A 22,263-nucleotide genomic window follows, 5' to 3' on the forward strand; every position below is an offset into this window, starting at 1 on the left:
ATCAAAATATTGGTGGGAGGGAGTTGGTGAGATAGTGCAGTACTCACCATTAGCACTTCATCTGAGGATCCTGACCTGCATTTGTGGAGTCAGGCACCTGAGTTCAATCCCCAGCCCCCATGGAAAAACATAAACACTGGTTGGGGTGGCATACACCTGTAATCCTAGTGCTGGGGATGTGGAAACAAGATCCCCAGGTATTGCAGACCAGCCAGACTGGCTGCTGCCCAAGCTAAAACTGCCACAAGAGAGAAAGGGTGCTGTAGGCCTAATGTGTTCCTGAGGAGGTCTTATGTGTTGTCTAGGAGAGTAGAAGTTTCCAGATGACTGAGGCACGCTCGGCATGGGAAGCAAACCTTTTGGGAGAAGGGCAGTGAACCTATGCTGAGGCTAGACCTAGGTTTGAAGCTAAACTTGCCAAGTAGAGCTGCTCTGTGCACTTGAAAAAGTGATTGACTTGCCTGAGCCTTTTTTTCCCTGCATGAAAAGGAGGTAATGACTTCCCTGTCCATGTCTCAGGGCTAGGATGAGGCTAAGTGGGACTAATAACCACACCCACTTGATGGTGTCAGGAGCTAAGCACTGTGTCAAACACTTCACCTGATTCATAGTGTGCAATCCTGACCACCGCACCAAAAAGTAGGCAGCAACATCCAGTGCAAGGGGAAATGAGGGCTCATCCAGGCCATGACCCTGGCTTTGAGGTCACACCAATGAGTAAATACACCAGGATATGACACCTGATCTAAAAATCAGACCTCCCCTTCCACTGAAATCACTTAGTTGAAATATTATCGCATGCTGGTATGGGAGACTTATCACAAAACATTATAATATATCAAACTGAGACAACTATCTTAGATTTACACTTCATGCTGTGCACCAAAAGGATAAGATGAATAAATATACCCCAGATGGATTAATGGATTAATGTTAAGAAGAAAACTCAAATGCAATTAAAGGAAAATATGGGTGAAATAGCTTGCAATGAAAAGTTCTTAATTATAAAAAGAAAAGAGAGAAGCTAAAAATGAGGAAAAAATTATAAATTTTACAATAAAATTTAAAGCAATTTTTTAAAAAATAAATAAGCATTTTAATGCTTGATATATTTAAACATCATCCAGTATCTAAATATTTGAAAATATCAGCTTTTCCACCATGTATACAATAGCCACATGTGAGTAATGTAGTTTATTTAAAACTAAATGTTTTTTTTTTTAAAGGGGATAAGAGATGGTTTATTCTGGAGCCAAATATGAATGACCATGGCCCAGAAACACGGATTCAGGTTACCCCAAATTCCGTGTTCTGCATTACATTTTTTTAAATAACAGAACAAAGAAAAGCCATAAATCAAGACACTTTTCAAATACATTGGTGGATACATTTAGTAGGCAGATCATAGCAAAGAGGGTGGGTTCTGCTATAGGTCTCAGATACTATCTGATGACAGTCTTAGCTTTTTGGTTGGTGAGACCTGGTGTTCTGCTAGGATAATAGGATGTTAGTTAGGAAATAGAGATGGGCAAGGAGTGGCTGTTTAGGGCCTAAAGATGGCTGAGATAAATGGTGATTAGGTCCTTTCTGGACCTGCAACATTCCAAACTCTCCACATTCATTGAAATTCTAATCAGTTGATCAGCCTTGCAGGAGAAAGTCCAGTTTGAAGATGGAAGGGTTTTTCTGAGGCCTTTTATTCACAGTGGTATCCTGTGAAACCCAGAGGGGACTGGTCCAGCCGGGCCCTCTTCTGTTCCACTCTGTCTGGCCAGAAGGACTGGGCTCTGTCTAAATGGTTTTTAATTTTCACTAGTCACATCTCAAATGCACAATGAGGCTACTTATTGGGTAGCACAGAGACAGAGTATTCCAAACTTTATATAATGTTTAAATGAACAGCACTGATACGGATTTTAACTGTCTAACTTTCAGTCAAAAGTTCCACATCAAGCACCCAGTTTTTCATTGATTCATTAGTACATCTTCAAGGTTTTGCTTATCGCCATGGGGAAACTGATAAACCAGGCAAGTTACTGCTTCTGTGAAGCTTGTGGTCTAGCAACAGAAACGAACACTAAATAAGAATCCACACAAAAGATTATGTATTTAAAAATTTAAGAGTGGGATAAAAATTTGAGAGTAGATAGATGTACATGGAGGACCTAACCAAATCTGGGAGACAGAAAAGGCTTCACATGGCTCAGGGGAAGGATGTTTAAAACAGCAGAAAATGTGTGCAAAAGGCCTGAGGTGAGAATGTGCAATACTAGGTTCTTGTAGAAAGTAAAATGTAAGACACAGTATCTGGACCACAGTAAGTCAGGTAGATAGTACCGTAAAGATGTGGTAAGGGACCAGATCACACAGAACACTGTAAGTTGTATAAGATTCTTCAGTCAAAAGTAAAGAATACACCATATTCAATTTACTTATACAGGAAGGAAGGTGGTCTCTGTAATTATAGAATGATTGTGTTGGAGGATTAAAAATGGAGAGTAAGAGAGTTTAATCACAATGGTCTTTTTTCACTATCATTTTTTCTTTCGATTGAATGCTTGCAATTTTCATATAATATATGTTGATCATATTTAAATTTCCTCTATCCACTCCTCCCCTTACTATCCCCTGCCCAATTTAATATACTTGTGTGTGTCTGTATGTAAAATAAGGCCTAGTTTCTCTAATATTTTAAGTGTTTGTCATGTATTTGTCCAAGATTTTCTTGATATACTATACAGTGTAAAGTGCTCTAGTAGTCTATATTCATTGGCAAAATCAATAAGTTAATTGCGTAAAATAGAATGATCTTCCAGGAATCATTCTTCATAACAAGTCACCATTCATTAAAGGCAATAACTATTTGTAAGCTTCTTTTATAGTCATGCTTCTAGATCTAGGAAACAGCGCCATGGGTGAGTTATAAACACACATAATCTCATGGATCAATGAACCTCATGTTTTGAATGTCACCAGCATGCTGTAGTGTTTAGTAAATAGGAAAATAAAAGACAAGGAACAGTGAATTGATAGCATTTTCTCTGTGCACCGATCAGACACCCTCTCCCCATTTAGTTTGGAAATATGGCTAATGAAAAAAGATTTGGCATCAGAGAATATTTGCAGTTATTCTTTTCTCACCATATCCTCCCCATTTCCAAGCAACCCACTGATTAAATAATTTTTACTTGGATGTCAGAGCTTAGACTGCCACATGCATCCACATGGAATTGGGAGGTGAAAGACCTGAATTGTAGCTGAGTTCACAGCTATGACTGGGCCTGATCTACTATCCGCTAAGGCTGGTAATACTTTGTGATGGTGAAAATGAATAATGCTTGAAATGAAGTAATTTAATGAATGCAAAATGTGATGTCAATGAACATTCTATTAACATACGTTTTGATGCATTAGTTGGTCTATTAATATTTAAGTCAAATTTACAGTTTTCATTGAAGCAGAAATTTGAGGATTGCCTGACTGTTCCATAACCAATGAGAACTTTAAACTTCAATCCAGTCCCTATTCAAATGGTAACAAATCTCTAAACCAATAAAATTCAATTAATGAAAATTTCTGTAGTATTAGTATAGTTTTTACCTACTCAGCGTCATAGGGTCTTACCTACCCAAAGTTTGTTCCTGAATAAACTGATCGCACTGAACAGAAATATCCCACCCATGTTAAGGCAATTTCAATAAAAGTAAGACTGAACATTTTAAGCTGCCAATGTAAACAATTGGCGCCCACCCCTAGGACTCTATCCCTACATGCCTTGCAGTCTGCATAATTCAGAATTTGGCACAATAACAAATAGCAAGAACTAGCTACACACTAGGCAATGTGCAAACTCTTCGTGATTATCCTTCCAACTTTACTGAAGTCATATAAAACTGAAATAATAACTATAATAATTAAAACTACCTTGATGAGTTTAAACATATATACACACATAAGTTACCATGACCATGATCAAGGTAATAAACATATCCATCATCTCCAAAGGTGCCCTTATTTCTTTTTGTTTAGGAGGAGTGTTTTTGTTTGGTTCGATCTGTTATTTTTAAGATCTACCCTATTGTGAAATTTTGAGTGCATAGTACCTCGCTGTTAACTGTAAATACTATGCCGTACATGAGTTTGCTCATCATTTATAACTTTATACCCACTGAAGGAACAATTCCACACAACCCATCCACCTCCATCCTCTTGAAAATACCATCTATCATTTGCTTCTATACATTTGATTACATTTCTCACATAAGAGCAATAAGGGAGTATTTTTCCTACTGTGTCTTATTAACCTCAGGATAATGTCTTCCAGTCTATAACCATACCACCCTGAATGCATCCAATGTTTTATTTAGAATTATTATAACATTTGAACATTAGGACACTACAGGGTAAATATAAACTTTTAAATGAAGAAACTCAGTGTCCAAGAGTTAAATTTGTTTTGTCAAGAGTCATATGGATCGTCAGTGCCAAAGTAAATTTTGTAATCAAAGTTATCTGAGTTTTTCACATGAATTGATTTATGCATTCTAAAAACCTATGTATAGTCAGGGACTTAAACATCCTATAGCCTACATCATTAGTTCTAACAATATTCACTGCTTACATGGTGATATTAAATTATGATTTCTAATCAGAACATGTTGTATTAATATGAGTCTCGTACCACTTACAACTGCATGATCATATTAAGACTCCTTTTCATTATAAAAAGAAACATGAGAATATCTACCTACCAAAGTTGCAGGAATTAGCTGATATGATACGTTTGTTTACCTAGTACTTGAGAAGTGGCAAATGTTCACTTGTTCATACAGACTTGTGAATTCTTTGGGATACCCTACCAAAAATTAACTGTTCATTTTTATCAAGACATAAGAGAAGCTTAAGGTATACAGATGAGTAAGTTAACTTCAGGTTTTGGCAAATATGGGTTTCTCCCATATTGTTCATATTTCCTTCTCCATTCTCTTTTCCAGTTGAGGGCACATATCTAACAGTAGTGGTGAACCTATCACATAGAAAGAAAAGAATCCTTGATCTTCATCAGCACAGATTGACACAATTGGCTTAGTCCCAAATTGGTTGGCAAAACCTAGATTCAGTGAATGCCACGATCAGTCCTTGAAGACAATATAACCTTCTTTTTACCTACCTTTTATATTATTCCCTTAAAGAAAACAAGCTCTGAAACTAAAATCAGTTAACATATGATATGTTCATATCTGACACCCTGAGCTTAGCTGTCAGTAGGGTGCCACAGCTTTCAATTCAGAACAATAAAAGAACTGTTAATAGCCAAAAAATACACACATCCAGTGTGACTGTCATTTGCACTTCCTTGTAACAGTCTAGACATACTGTTTGGGGTGTTATCAAATGTGATAATTGGTAAGTAGATCTTTGCCCCGTGTACTGGGTTTACCTACAAATTATAATGTAGGGTTGCATGCCGTTGTTGATCTGCTTGCCTCCTACCTTTCTAAATTCAACAGAGTCTTGCTGTTTTCTCAGAAAACAGAAGTCTTCAAAGGTCAGCTCTAGAAAATAGGCAATTACTAAATATGAAACATTAACTTGAAATCTATATCACATAACATAGATGAGAATGAGAGACCCCATTTTGAATTGGTTCAAAGTTTACTTTAGTTTCAGAATCCAATTTTGAAGTCCATTGTAGCATTTGTATGTATTTAAAATCTGTTTCTTTTCCATAATATGTTGAAAACGTGTGGTTGGTAGGATGAGACCCGTGAATTTCCACACTGATTATTACTAGTGTATCTGTTCACAGTGTCCAAGTATGACACTAGGTGCTTCCAAGTACGCTATTCCAATAATAAATTCACGATTCAATAAAAATGTAAGATAGCTGGGTTTAGTAGTGCACGCCTTTAATCCCAGCACTCAGGAGGCCAAAGCAGGCGAATCTGTGTGAGATCGAGGTTAGCCTGGTCTACATAGAGTTCCAGTTCAGTTGTAGCACAGGAAGATCCTGTCTCAAAAAGACCAAAAAAAAAAAAATTTGCAAGATAAGGCTGAGTGTCCATTTGAAAAGCACTTTTTATTGTTTAGACTATGAGGCACCAATACCAGACATCAGAAAACTTTTTTAATCAGCCTGATATTTTTGTCAGCTTTTCTGTGCATCCAGATGTTTAATTAGCAGAGTAGACAGATAATGTGCTAATAAAAGCCTAAGAGCAATGTACTGAAGGGAGGAACGGTAATGTCATCTAAAATCCAGGGAAAATCTGTTAATATATTTTGAAGAACAAGGGGAAAGAAGTGAACTTCTTTTTGAAGCAAACCCTCACTTAAAAGTTAGTCATAAGTGAAGATGTGTATATATGGAAAAAACATAAACCAGGGGCAAAAATAGACCAAACAAACGGGAAAGGCAAAAAAGAAGCAAACTGCATTTTAAATCAAAGTACTGGCTATAGTACAGGGAATTTGAAAAGACTGCATATACAGAAAAATATTCCCTGGGTGCCCCAGTGTTGCTCTTCCAAACACATACTCTCTGGGTATCGCCCACTTTCATTGTCCCCAGCTGTGGTACATCCCCCTGTAGCTCAACAGGAATAGTCAAGTAAGGGCAAGGAAGCAAGTGAAAGAGCCGCAGAAAACCAGTGCCAGTGACTATCATCAGGAGACTTAAGGAGCCACCCGAACCTCTCTATTCCCCTACAGGCTAAGATTAGTATCTTTATATCTACCCTTGTTAAACAACTGAATTAAAGCCACTTGCCTCCTTTAAGGATCATTGAAAGATTTTAAATGTTTTGCTTATTGGATATGGAGTGATGTGCCCATATGCTCAGTTAATCACTCCAGCCTCTTCTCTTTGCTTGGAACTCGCTACAGCCCTTCCTACATTTCACAAGTGGGAAGAGTCAGCTCTTCGCACACCTATTTTTTTCTTACTAAGTGCTGAATTTCAAGAAAAAAAAATAAGAAAAAGGTTCTTTTCTTTCCTTACCTCTCCAAGCAACGAACACAGCATTCTGTGCCTATTACATTCTAAACAGCCACTCCTTCCATAAACCCAGTACCTGACATCCTTCCTCTTCCAAAGAGTAAAGCCTTTATGTGATTTCCTTTCCTTCAAAGAACAATGCATTCAGGAGTCTAGTGCAAATGATGAAAACACAGAAACGGAAAGAGTGATTCATCATATCGATATTTCTCTGGTTTAGCAATATTTGCATAAATCCTAACTGCTTACGTAAATTCCTACGGACAAAAAGGGTTCTTCTAAGTTAGTATGCTTCGGAACCACACATATTAAGCATGCATGATCCTGGGCTAACAAGAAATTGTGGTTCAGTAGGAGGAATTCAAATATACGCATACTTAATAAGCTCCCCAGTAATTGACTGCTCTTTTGGAAATTGCTGCCCTATGTATTTTGTCACCATAAAAATCTCAACCTCTATTTTGAGAATTGCCAGTAGACAATAATATTAAGAGGATTTTTTAAGTGCAAATAAAATCAGGTTGCAACGTACTAAATAATTTAATGTTCACAGATACATGGACGAAGTGTGAGGACTATTTTTTTTTTAAAAAAACTACAAAAAAAATTTCCATTCTGAAGGAATGTTCTCATTGAAAGATACTTCTACCAGCTACATTGTAACTATACAAACTATGGTCTCCAGCTAATTAATGCTAGAAAATTCCAAACAGAAATATTTATAAATAAAATATTGTTAATTTCTCTGAAGTGACATAAAAACCCAGTGAATAAAAATTCCTGAAAAACATGCAAATATAACTGGTTCAGATCTCAAAATAGCTATCCACACATTAATATCATTCTCTGTCTTGCATATTTAAACTATATTTGGAGATTTTTTATCGTTTTGTGAGATTTTGTTTTGGTTTTCAGTTTGAGACAGTGTCTTCCTATGTAGCTCTGGCTGGCCTGGAACTCACTCAGTACACCAGACTAACTTCAAAGTCACGGAGATCTGCCTGCGTTTTCCTCCGGATTTCTAGGATTAAAGGCAGGCACCATGATGCCTGGCAAAACTATTTTGTTTTTCTTGAAGATAAATGCCAATATTGATTTGTTTTATTTTCCAGATGGTTTGACTGACTGTGTGGACCCAGACTGTTGTCAACAAAGCAACTGTTATGTAAGCCCACTCTGTCAGGGCTCACCAGATCCTCTTGACCTCATCCAGCAAAGCCAGCCCCTCTTCTCCCAGCACACTGCAAGACTCTTCTATGATCGAATTAAGTTTCTTATTGGCAAGGATAGTACTCATGTTATTCCTCAAGACATCTCATTTGACAGCAGGTATACATGAATTTCTTTTATTTCTTAGTTAAACAGCGGTCATGATTTTCCTTCACCGTGAAAGATGTTGTCTAAACAGCACGTTGTTTCCTATGTCACGCAACACATACTGATATCTTTCTTACAACTTGCCCTCACTGTTGTTAGTTTTTAAAATGACTCATTTCTAGAGATTGTGTGTCATAAAATTTATGGAGGTGTTTATACATGTGTGTATATGAGTCTTTAAGAGCAAAAGGGAAGTTCAATGTACAAATTTACTAATTAGCTTCTAGATTTGTTCCTTCAAAAACACTTGAATTTCAAAAACTAAATTTTAGGTATTGTTTCATGATGAAAAATATTTCCAGGTAAATGGGTTAAGTGAATTTGACATCTAATGTGAAATTCAAGTCTGAGAAAATCCATCTTCCTAGAAGGCTCAAATACATGAATTGTCCCTAAAGAGCTGAGAATATGAGGCCCAACCCATTATAATCAACTTATTTGAAATATAATAACGAGCATTTATTCATTGATATCCAATGCCTTTATCTTCAACAATGATAAATTTTAACAATCAGCACTAGGTGTAGGGAAGTCATTTTTAACAATCAGCACTAGGTGCAGGTAAGTCATTAAGTCTAATTATTTCAGGTCTTAAAAGGTCCTCTTTGGTCTGTTCTATATGTTGTTGCTCCACTGGTTTCCTAAACTATTGCCAACAATAATCTTTAACAGCAAAAAAAAAAAAAGAAAAGTTTTTGTCTAGGGGCTTCTGTGTACATCTCATTCACTCAGCTGCTAACTAGAGGGCATTATCAGTCTCCAGGAAGTATTTCTTCAAGAGTTTATATTGACACCATTGACAATCTAAGAAAACTACACTTCAGTGAAAATCAGTATACAGTAGAAAGGGGAAAAAATAAAGATGTGCATGAAAATCTCATTCGCCTCCTTTCCCTTTGTTTGACTATTGGAACTCTGGTTGAAACTAAAAATTTTCTTCCTTACTTATATTATTGCATGACTGTGACCTTTTAGGTCTCTGACAAAATACCACACCAAATGTCAACATACCACAAGAAAGACTTTTTTCTCCTAGGGAATCTGGATAACATTTGCCTTCCACCAGGAAATTCACTGATCCCCACTTTGAAATTTTTCTCCCAGCTCCATAACAACTCTGAACCACCTTTCCGATGGGATGTAACCAACATAATTATTTAAGTACAGGAGATGTATTTATATATACCAAAGAACAAAAAGAATAGGAAACAGCCATTATTCTCATTTTCATATTTAAGGTGGAGGGTAAGTCAACTCATAGCTCTCTCCATATTTGGGAAGAAGTCAGTCCACAAAGAGGTATGAGGAAGAAATGAGAGAAATAACCTTCATGACATGAAGATATGTTAAATGACACATTGAATTCAAGTGAGGGGAGAAAGTCAGTATCTGAGAGTGACAGGATAGAAGTTGTTTTGACCCAGAGCAGGGTGTAACCTTGGAAGTCAGGACAAACTGAAACCCTTGCAGTTCAGCTCCATGCTTCAGAGCACTTCCTAGGTGCTCATGCACTGAACAAAACTATTACTTGTGGTGGTTAATGCCCTTCTCTCCCTCCTGGTTTAGGTTTTCCCACCCCATTCTTTTGTAAAATGGGCCATGTTATCATTTGGCTCTCAAGTCACTTAAATTCAGAATGTTGGGTCCCCTTGATCAAATGATCTCAGCTATTACATTTCTTTCTGTCAAAAAAGATGTGAGCCTTTTCCAAGGAATGTACCTGAATAAGACAATTCAACTGCATTTTCTCTAACAGAAACAAAAATCATTTTTACTTCATATGACCTTTCAGCAAAATAAGTCCAATTCTAATCACATATGTAAATAATAACAATTACAGGCCCTCCCCTACACTTGTATGTTACCTTTCTGTTTGCAAAGCACTCAAGCACACATCATTTCATTTTATTAGCACACAGTATCCCTGTGAAGTAGGTAATTCTATTTCATACATTTTATATATGAGGAAACTAGGGTTCCAAGAGACTAAATAACTTGCGCCAAATCATATAGACAGCAAGTTTGTATTATAGCAACTCCTGTAAACTTTCCGTTATGCCATAGCTGTCCCATTTCAACTTGTCCTTAAATAAGTCTAGCGACATGAACCAACTTTACCCTAGATAAATGACATATGGGTCAACTTAAGAAACTTAAACCCAAACACTGTATAAAATCAACTTCAATTTAATATATCTCAAAGGCATTACCTACAAACTTTGAATCAATGCTAATAAACTGCTTCTTTGTAGATGACCACAACTGAGTGGCATGAAATGGGCATTTTGCTACATGGCAGATGTCATTGGGTACTTATTGTCTGTCTGACTTCATACTAGTCTTTGACCTGTGTTATTTCATCTAATCATCACAAGAACTTTCCATGGTATGGTTTATTCAGTTTCACTTTTCAGGTGTGGATACAAGAGCTGAAATGTTAAGTAAGTGACTGCACAAAGTTGTAATGAATGTCAGAGACTGGATTTGAATTCAGGCAGACTAATACTGAGAGCCTAATCTTTAAAGCCCTGTGCTATGCCATGATAGCTCCTCAGAAATCTGGCACATTGACTCTAAAAAGAACCAAGACTCGGGCATCCTTACTTGTGGACTGGCTCCACTCAGATAAATCTGGACACTTACATGCCATAATTAGCCAAATCACTTTTCTTTTTTTCTTTTGCTCCATAACTGAAAGAAAGATAGCCGGGTAGACAGGTAAAGAAAACATTGCTAATGGGAACACTTCCACATGTTTTGTGCATGGGCAAAGCATGACCCATGACATGCTGCCGAGGACTGCCACAATCAGAAGCCTTTGGATCTATAGATAGTGCCATATAGGTGACTAAGGCTTACAAGGACAGGCAAAAGTTAGTTATTCATCCTTTTGCATCCAAAGGAGACTAGCTTTTGCTATACAGAATTAGCTATAGTAGCATGTGAAAGCACATGGAGTATGTATCTTCTGTGCTCCATGATGCTGTAATATCTGTGAACCTGCAACTTGCCCATGGGAAAGTCTTCAGGAAACTCAGCTCAATGATCTTTTTTTCCTAAATACAACTTACCTAGTACCTCACGTCTCTTTTTCTTCAGTCTACATCAAACATGACTACGAAGTAACCCACAGTTTATGTGCCTTGTATGACTTATTACATTTTAATTATGTAAATAGGTGAACAGAAGCATTATTGATCTTCAGTGTCTAAGCATTTAATCACTATTAATAATGTAGAAGGTTTTTATAAATATGTAAAAACAAGAGTACATTAAACTAAATGACAGCAGTAATTTGCAAAGCCAGACATTGCACTCACTAATGGAGAAATGCATTTAAAACACGCAGTCCTACCAGGGTTAGTGCAACCACCAACAGTAAGGTCTAGCCAAATTCATTTGTCTATTTTGTAACCATGAGAGGATGATCTCCACAACAATCTGTGTCAAATATTTGTATCAAATATATGTATCAGGGGCTGTTGAAAATTATCCCACAGATGTATTTTGCTTAGCCTGACATATAGAAACTGAAAGACTAAATGCAAAATTGGGATATCAAATATCTCTAGAAAATTCACAAAGCTGAGCAATACCAGGCACATAGACACAACTTCGATGGCCTGGAGCTGAGTCTCAACAGCTCCTCAGAATGGTACGTTACACCTCTAGTTCACCACTGTTTCCCTTATTCCTGGTTCACCTCCTTCTCTTCTGATGCCATGTGTTGCCCTGCTGGCATTTAAATTTATGACCTCTGGCTGATGCAATTTCTGTAGCTTTCCTTGGAAAGATTTCAAAAGTATATGGCAGGGGTTCGATTTCTTTTCCTAATTGCCAATACATATCTGTTATCATTTGACTTAATTTCAGAACCTTTATTATGTTGGCTCACAAAGAGAAAAAAAGTTGAGTGGAATTGAGATACAAATTATGTTAGTGTAATAGTAATTCTACCCTTAGTACACTGAGTACCCATTTATACTTCACCAATATGTTGGTGCATACTTTGCCACATACATTAGACTAATAAAAATATCTAGGGAAGTGTGTCTTAATTTATGGTGTTTTACATACAACCAAACATAATGTCAGATAATCCAGGTCCCACCACAGTGACAAAGACCTATTTTTAAGATAAGAATGCTTGATCATTATGTTTCTCAACTGCCACCAGTTTCAAGAACACTTTAAAACCTGAAGTTTAGAACTGAAATATAGCTCATGGTGTTAAAGCACTTGCTGTGCAAGGCTGGCAACCTAAGTTCCATTCCCCAAACCCATGTAAACATTCAGATGGAGTAACTATCATCTATAATCCCTGCACTCCCATGGCCAGAAGTTCATGTACACAGTACAACTGCAGAAACTAGAGAAACCCTGCCCCAAAAGAGTGGAAGTATAAAAACGACTCCCCCAAAGTAGTCTTCTGACCTACACACACACAAAAAAAAATGAAAATGTGCACCTGCACACATATGTATATGCACACACAATAAATCTATAAAAATTAAAATACAAAGATGTAAATTTTTACATTAGTGCTGCTGAATACAATTGTGGAGGCCTCTTCTGTTCACTGCTGGTGTATATGTCTACCCTTATTTGAAAAGCTCTAGGACTGGAACCAAACCTAGCATAGCACTAGGCACATAACATTGTTAATGAGCTATGAAGAAAAATGAAGTTAAGCAAGATAGTGGGTTTCTTCTAGTTCTAATTTTTTATAGGGTTGCTGCATTGTAATTTCTTGATTCACATTGATATGCATATTGTTAGCTCTGAATTATCTCATTCTTTAATCTTAACTTCTGTGAGGACAAGGACCAAGATAGATTTACTCTCTCATTGTTTAGAGTATCTATTGCTGTCTGGCAAACTACTTCGAGTAGTGGATTGAAATATTTTCTTATTATTTCTTATGATTCTCTTTGTTATGATTCAGTTATGACATGGTCAAAATGACTTTTTTTCTGCTCCATTGTGTTTGGGGTCTCAGTTAGAATGAGTCAGACTGAAACAATAAGAATTGCTGTGAATTTTTCTCTTTATATTCAGCATCTCTATTGTCTTCTTGGGTCTCCTACTGGAATGACAAGCAAGCAACATGGGATTTGATAAAGCTTTTATATAATGACTCATCACTCTAAGAGTAAGCATCCAAAGAGACAGAAACAGAAGATGCCAGTCTCTTAAGGGGTGGACATAGAAATTGTCACAATATCATTTGTGGCATAGGCTATTAGTAAAGCAGTCAATGGTTTGCTAGATTCAAAGAGGAAGACATGGGTCCCACTTCTTGGTGAGAGAAGTATTAATGAATTTTTCATCTAACATGCCAGCATATCCCCAGATCCAAACACGTCTCAAAGAAAGTTCAAAATGAATGAATATTTCATTGAATGATTTAGTCGCAGTGATTTTCAAGACAGGAACTCATGCAGACAAGGATAGCCTCATATTTCTAATAGCTTCATTTCCACCTCCTGAGTACCAAGTTGTAAGTGTGAATCACTATGCCTGGCCTAGTTGCAATATTTTTGAAGTCCAAGTGCTCTTCTCACAGTTGCCAATAAAATTGGCAATATATTGGTTGCATAGAACTAAAAGATGTTATTAAGACCTTAAGTAAACCAATTCTCAAATGTAAAACCAGCCTAAAGGTACGATTTCAAATCTCTAAATAGCACAGAAATCAAACTCATAATAGATGAAGTGATTATATAGCAGTACCAAAGTAATTACTCATTTTTAACTTATAAAAGCTTCCATCACTGTCATAGCCTGCCAATAATTGACATCACTCATAACTCTGTAAGTATCAATAATTCTTCCTGCCTTCAATGGGATAGATAATGAAAATTCAATACCAAGAAAAATGTTAAGCAACAAGAAGCAACATGAAGAAATTGTAGGAATCCTGCTGTTAATGGGCTCGTTGTGGCATGCACCATTATTTTGACTCTCTAAAAAACAAGAGAGGTGGCCCCAAACAATCTGAGGTCCTAGAAATGCCTCAAGCATTTCCTCTAATTCCTGGCAAGCTCTTTTCTTATCCAAGCTCTCTTCCTCTTTTACTCTATCCTATTCAATAATAAAATTTTGATTCTTGCTCCTGATTAGTCATATTACCTGGTGATAGCCATAATTACCTATCATAGCTTGTTTAATAAAACGTGCTTTTCTGCTCTTGGTTGGGCTGAAGATGTACACTATTGAAATTCTGTAAATGGCAAAACAAGCTATTGACTAAGACTGAGGTTAAAGGAAGGTTGCAGGAAGATGATCACTGTTGCAGAAGCTGCTGATCTTGACTGAAGGCTGAGACTTAACAGTAACCACACTTGACACATACTTATTACTTTTTGAGTTTATATTTTATTAAAACTTTAGTATTTCCAGAGTAATGTATAACTTTGTCTTTGGAAAGAGAAAGAAGAGTTATCATATTCTTCTGCCATTCTTAATGCAAAGCAATGCCCTGATAGTGATTCATTTTTCAATAGTGGTAAGGGTTTGTATTCATTCATTCCTTCAATAAATATTTCTAGAGAACTTACTCTGCACCAAGAATTGTGTAGATGGAATCACACAGAAAAAAAAAACAGTCTTTCCAATCACAGAGTTTGTATTCTAGAGGCAGAAGGAGTCAAATATCAAGAGTCAATAATTACACAATATGTGTTAAATTATCATATTATAGTCCACTTAAAAATAAGGCATTTGGCATATAGTCCAGTGGTAGTGTACATATCTAGCATGTGCAAGCCTGCGGTTCGGCCCCAGCTCTTCCAAAATATCAAGCAAATGCATACATAATTAAAATATTTATATATTGCAGTAAGTTTGGTGGATCATGGAAAATTAGGTTCCCCAGGGAAGTTGTAGTTCTTCAACTCCATCATCTCAAATTCAGGTGATGTGATTTTATGAGGCAGATATGTAACCTAAATTGATATCAGACAAGAGGTATCCTAACAAATAAGACAGTCATTAAATGATTACAGAACTGAAACTAACCCGGAAGTTTTCAGGACTATCACAGAGATGGTACTAATTGATTCTGGTGAGTACAAAGGGCTGTAGAAATTGACACACAAAAGAGATTATTGATGACTTGCAAGAAACATACAAAGCCTATTTACACAGACAACAGCTTACCTATATGCAAGCAGTTTTATCCTTTGACATTTAGGTTCTAAATTTTACTACAACTTAAAGTTTTTATACTAAGCAAATGAATTCAAAGAAAAACATAAATCATAACAATTTATCATTTCCCATAATAAAAAATCCCACTAACTGCACTTTGGAGTCATTTTATCATGATAGATCCTACAGTTTCTTTCAAGGTAACTCATATTGGAGAGGATTGATAACCGTTTCAGTTGAGATTTATGAACATTACAACATTTACTTGGTTCATTTGTTCATTCAGTGATAGACACTCTCCTAGGCTCTGGGCTATAGGGGACAATATGTCTTCAGTATAGCAAAGAACACAGACTATAACGAATAAGAGAAATGTGCGGAAGGAATAAGTGCTGTCAAGTGAGATTTAAAAAAAAAAAAGATTCAGAGACCAAGAAAGATCATTTTTGACAGAGCAGTCCAGAGAATTTTCCCTACAGAGGTAACAATAGATCAGAGCCCTTGTAGTGTTCATCTATGTGCTAGGTGATTTAGACATGAATATTTCTTACCAGCTGGAACTTTATGCAATAGATTTTCACACAAACTGAGGATGCTATTGACTTTTAGGTCCTGTTGAATTAAGATTCTGTGACATTATGTGCAATGAGAAGGTAAAGCAAAACTATCTCAAGGAATTACTACCTACCAGTTACTATACTAGGTTTTACTGATATATACGATATATAGTTGGGGGCCCTGCCCTTCAAGACATTGAAATAATCTGAATACCTCAGACAAATTGAGTAAGCTTTACAAAGAGAAAATCAGCTGCAGTCCTAAACCATTTAATCATGAAAGAGGAATAAAATAGCCAAACTTTATCAATTAGTTGAACCTAGAAGAAACTCATTATGTAGCAACCACTTATTGACATGAAATTATAAAAAAAAAGAAAAAAGTAAAGCCAGTATTTCAGAGGTTTTTAAGAATGCATATTATTATAGAATGAAACATCTACAGAATTAGCATTTGGTATTATGCATCTTCAAGTAACTCCAAAAAAGCCTACAATATAATTATTTGCAATTATGCTGAGGTCAAAATTTGAATCATAGGCTTTGTGCTTAACTTTTTCATGAATCTGCTTGAAAAAAAACTCTAGGTGTATTTGTGAGTGGCAGGGTTTTGTGTATTTTTAATCTAGGAACATGAAAAACATCATACCTTGTATACAACTAGGGGTTGATAAACACGCAAACCAACAATTGCTAAAAACATTGAATAGACTAAGAAAATATCCCATAGAGCGTCAACATCCTCAAATTTGCATTCTGTTCAGCTTTCTTTCTAAAAAGAGGCACTGCCCATAACGTTCCCACATCCAGGAAAACTATCAAAGTATGGCTGGGCTTAAGCATGCATGGTTCCTTGTGAGTCTATTTCAGTCATGCTTTTCCTGAGCAAGCTTGTTTGTTTATCTCCTCTGTGGTTGTTGTCCTAAATGGGAAGTAAGGTTGTTGATGGTTGTTAATAAAGCACTTTGATCTCATTTGTGTGGAAGGTGTTACCTATGTGAAGGCAAGATCTCCTGATTTTTCAGACAACTATTTTGTCTCATTCTAAAATTCAGGAAACACATGTTCAAGACACATTTTAAAAATTACAAAGTGCTGAAGGTTCCCAGATTTATAGTGCTGACTAGCTACTGAAATCAGCAGTCAACACCTAAAGGTACCAAAATGAAAGAATGTGTGACTTTCACTCCTTTGCAAGTGCTCTTGGGCAAAGAAGAAGGAAAGAAATCAGAGCAGAAATCTTCAAAACGTTATTCAGCTGTTGATTATGAAGTTTTGAAACTCAGATATTCTGAAATACTTAATAATTTTCATTGTTAATAGAATTACAAGTCAGCGTGAAATGTTATTTTTAATATTTTATATATCTTACAGATTAAGGTCCAAAATAAAAAGGCTCAAATCCTTATTACTGTATCTCAGTTGTACTATGTGCTTTCAATCACTCTCTAGTTGATTCAATAATGTCAATTTGTCCCTAGAAAGGGTAGTCAATGCAAGAATATTCTGTATCTGGGCAGGCAAAATGCCTCAGACGTTAAAGGTACTTGCTGCCAAGCCTAACAACCTGAGTTAAATCACTGGGACCCACATAACTGAAGGAAAGAATCGATTCCTCGAAATTGCCCTCTGACTTCCATATGTATACGGACATATGCACCCAACCCACATACATAGACACGAACACAAAATAAATAAATGTAACTTAAAGTAAAAAAAAATTATATTCTGTAGCTAATTTCCACTACATGTGCTACACTTAGAAAGTGTTTGGTGGTTGGTATATTTGTCCAAGTAATGATTTCCTATGGATAGCTCCACCTGCGTATGAATCTGACACCCTCTTCTGACCTCCACAGGCATTGTATGACATGGGTGCACTCACATACATGCAGGCAATACACTCATACACAAAAAATAAAAATAAATAAAATTACTAAAAAAAAAATCTCTGTAAGGTGGCAGGTGAGAAGACAGGAAAGAACTGTGATTGCCATTTTACAAAAGGACTAAATAAAGCCAAGAATAATTCTGTTTGGTCGGGGGGGTTGCAATGGTTATTACTAGCAAGCTAGAGGTAGGCCTCACTTTCCTTACAGCAGGAAAAGTAATCCATGCCAGGAGAGTGCCAACAAGGAGGGACTGCCTTGTATTTAATGACTGTCTATTACTTGAAAGTCAGGTCCACAGAGAATGACAAGAGAGGTTAACGAGGTTAATAAAACCCCATAACACTGATTGCAAAAATAGATATTTGAATAATGTTTACAAGAAGCAATCTGCAAACAAACCAAAAAAAAAATAAGATATAACGAATCTACTTCAGACTATTCAAGACTTGATGCAAGGGCTTACAGGACAAATATTTCAGGACTCAAATTCTAGACAAAAATAATCATGTATCTAAATGAAACAAACTGGCACTTACTCAGTACTGAAAATGTGACTGTGTCGTCAGTTTTCTTATTGCTTCAAAACACTTGATCTTTTTCCCATTACTTTGGGGATCTCAGGCATCCAAAGCAAGCCTACTTGTGACAAGCAATTACCAGGGCAGATGGGAAAATAGCCACCGTACCTCAGGGTGAGTGCCCCCATTTTGTTTTACTTGAAACATCACTAGCCATGAGGAAAATAATTCTGCTTAAAAAGCTATCTGCATTTTCAATAGCACCAGCTCTCCCACAGCCCCGGAATGTTGATGGGTAATGCTCCCAGCTGCTTTTAATGATACCCACTTGGTTAGTATTATTTATTTGGGCTAGTGACCGATGGAGTAGGATTAAATCAGCTTGCTATATTTAAGCAAAATCTAATGAGATTTTATTGGATTTGCAAACGAACATGCACTGTGTTCACATTTTTTAACATGAACATGGGTTTATGCTGTAACATTAAGTGATTTCATGGTGCCGTACCATCCTAGATAATATATATCAAAAACAGCATGTATTCTGTTGAATACTACCCCCCAAAGAATCTAGATATTAGAAATCTCAGATGTATTTAAATTATGAAATATCAAATAGTAATTATATGATAATATATAAAGGAATGATGAAGTTAGGGTGCATAAATTAAGCGTTTAAGAAGAAGTGTTCATTCATTCTGCCTAAACTCACAGATACCATTTAATTCCCTGAAGCAGTCAATTATCAAACAAACTCTCTGAGAACGTTGTAATGCACAATCCAGAATGTCGGCTTCTAACAAATGAACTGTAAGGCATCTGTCACACAGGAACCTCAAAGTAGTCTCTGTATCCCTTGAAGCAGCACCATCAGGATACATTGTGTGCCTTACAACTTTAGAGAAACAATATTGAAGCTGAAATTCTATTCATTGTTCTTGAACACATATGGTGTACTCCAGGCACTAAGAAGGACACAGACAGGAAAATCACACAGTCCTCGCCCTGGAGTGGCTATCTAAAAGGAAAGGCCAAGAGATCTATAACTGTCATTGCAGGCAGGATGTGACAAGGGCAGAAAACATGAGTACAAGCACTGTATAATGAGAACAATAGAAGAAGGGGAGACAGTAACACTTACTTGGAACAGATAAATTGGGTTAAAAGCATTTCCATTTTATAGTCTCTGGATTAGAAGGGGCCCCACAGTTCATTTTCTGGTTCACTCATCACTTTGTCATGATCATTTCAACATGACTCCCCAAACAACAGTTGTTGCGAACCTTTGTCCAGAAGCTTTTGTGGAAGAGTAAAAATTCATGTCACAGATTTCATAATAGTAACACTGTGTACCATTTGTTGATTTGCCTGCCCTTTTATGTTTTATGCTTCCTGTCTTCTTCCGCAGGAGTTCATACACCTTAAATGGCTGATTAGGTGATAATCTTGCTTTCATTAAAGCAACACTTCTCAGAGTTTGGCCTTTCCATTCACAAGATCAGCAGCACTTAGGAATTTGTTAGATGTGCACATTCTCTCGTTTCATATCAGACATAACCATATCGGAAACTCTGTGGGCATGCCCATCTAAATCCAATCTGCATTTCAGCAAGTCTCCCAGGGCTTTGGGATATACCACCAAGAATGTGAATCACTGGCCTATAGAACAGAAAGATTACCAGAGAGGAGTTAGGACTGACACCCTAACCCATAAGTGCTTTCTGAAGGCTTTTCTATTCATTATGTGATGGCAATGGATAAGAGAAACATCATTAAGTCTTTCTTCCAATCACTCAGACATATTTAGATTCCAGTAAGGCTTCAGAAACAATGTTTTAACCTGAATGAAAGTGACTAAATGCAGGATTTATGGTATGAATAAGCCATGTTGAAGATGTCACAGGAATGCTCACAGTGCACGTAGTCTGTCTCTGTGTCTTGAAGACTCGAACCAACTGACTACTAAACAAAGAATGTAGAGGGCAAGATTCAAACACTGAAGATGAAAATTTGTGTGACCTCTCTCAGTCCAGGCCTTCTCAATGCAAAAACATCTTGTGTAGCGTGCCCAGCTTGTGGAAGGGAGTTCATCTGTTCCTATGGTGAAAGTAGCTTAACCTTACCACCTACTGCTACATCCCCTGCTGCTGAGGCCCTTGATTTTCAGTATTACCCTTCAAGGGTTGCTTATGCTCCTGTTAGCAACAAAAGCAAATAGCTGTAACTTCTCTGGCCCTGAACTTTATTTTCCTTATGAAAGAGTTTAATCAGAAAAACAATGCAGTAAATTACATCTTCTTTCAGCAATTTAGATTTCATCCTTGTTTTTCAAACCAACTTCTGTGCATGAGGTTAATACTGTTGCCAGAGGTGTTGAATGAATATTGGAAGTTTGACAGAGAAGACAAAAGACAACAAATAAGGACAGAGGACAATGGAACCAAGAGTTGATTGAAGGCTAGAGATAATTTGACTGTGCCATGAAAACAGCAAATACAAAATGAATTAGACCTTTTGCATCAGAGCTGTCTAACAAGCAGCTTGTTAGTTAAATAAGGCTTTCAGAAAAGTGTGTTCTAGTTTGCATTTCCCAAGATGCTCTGTTCTTCAGATCTAACTCCAAACACTTGGAAGCATCAACATTTAGTTTAAGTGAAGAAGCAATTCCCTTGGGGTTACTCCTTTAGCACAGTGACAGCAGGTAGACAGCTTGGCAGCAGGCTATATCCTCCAGAGAATAGGAAAAGAGACATTTGTAAGGGGTGATCTTCTCTACACATGTTTTAAAAGTCACATTGGACATGGCCATCTAAGTTCAACTTATCTTACTGTCTGTCACCAACCATAGCAGGGAGAGGTCCTCTGTTTTAAAGGTTTAAGGAAGCAAAGCATCTCATTCATGTCTCTGATTCAAGGAAGAGCCCCAGGCAAAGATGCAAAGCACATAGTTTCTGGCATTGAAAGTATACAAGCACACACACAGCAGACATACACACAAGGAACATAAGATGGTTAAAATGGGCTGATACTTGCTCGCACAGGACCAGCATCATGACAATCAGGCACTAGCTCCTATCATCTACTTTAAAGATTGTGAATATTTCTCTATATTATTGAATGGACTAGGTTTCTGAAAAAAAAATATGGGTCCTGGAAGGACTAGGACTCAGGATTAAGGTAGTTTGGGGTTTTATTCTGTTTTGTTTTATTATGTCACTGAGGACTGAACCTAGGGCCTTTCACTTGCTGTATAAGTGCCCTACCACTGAGTTATATCTCCATCCAATCTTGTATTATTCATTTTAAGACAGGAACTTGCTAAGTTGCCCAGACTGATGTTGACCTTGCTGCTATCCCAGGCAGGTTTTATATTTGTATTTTTCCTGCTTCTGCCTCCTGAGTAGATGGGAATATAAGCCTATGCCAGCAGGTTCAGCCTGAAGGCAGTTTTGACATGACAAAATTTTAATATCTTAGTATGTTTCTCTGAGACAGGCCAAGGGAAAATCAGTTAGGTCTGCCTAAATTTGATGCAATTGAGAGAAACTGGGTACTCTCTGGAATATGAAATGTGGTGACACCACAATGGGGAAAAAGAAATAAAATGCACATAATGTAGCATTGAGCTTATGAAAGGCCGAACCCTACCGTGGACATCACATTCTCAGCTTGGATCTTGGGAAAACATGGCTGCTTGGACCTGTGAAGGATACTCAGAACATGTCAAACGAATGATGAAGAAATTACATTTCCTGAGTGAATCAGCAGCT

At 36.9% G+C, this 22,263-nt stretch overlaps 1 protein-coding gene across 1 annotated transcript in view; it reads left to right on the forward strand.

The window, feature by feature from the left end:
- The window catches only part of Tenm1 (teneurin transmembrane protein 1), an 873,778-nt gene that overhangs the window by 706,395 nt on the left and 145,120 nt on the right, over positions 1 to 22,263 (forward strand). The window contains exon 17 of the mRNA XM_008833909.1: positions 8,110 to 8,326. Coding sequence (XP_008832131.1) covers positions 8,110 to 8,326 — 217 coding nt within the window. The remainder of the gene's footprint in view (positions 1 to 8,109; positions 8,327 to 22,263) is intronic.

This window comes from Nannospalax galili, unplaced genomic scaffold (assembly GCF_000622305.1).
Source record: "Nannospalax galili isolate Female #2095 unplaced genomic scaffold, S.galili_v1.0 scaffold75, whole genome shotgun sequence".
In the NCBI taxonomy this organism is placed as follows: Eukaryota; Metazoa; Chordata; class Mammalia; order Rodentia; family Spalacidae; genus Nannospalax; species Nannospalax galili.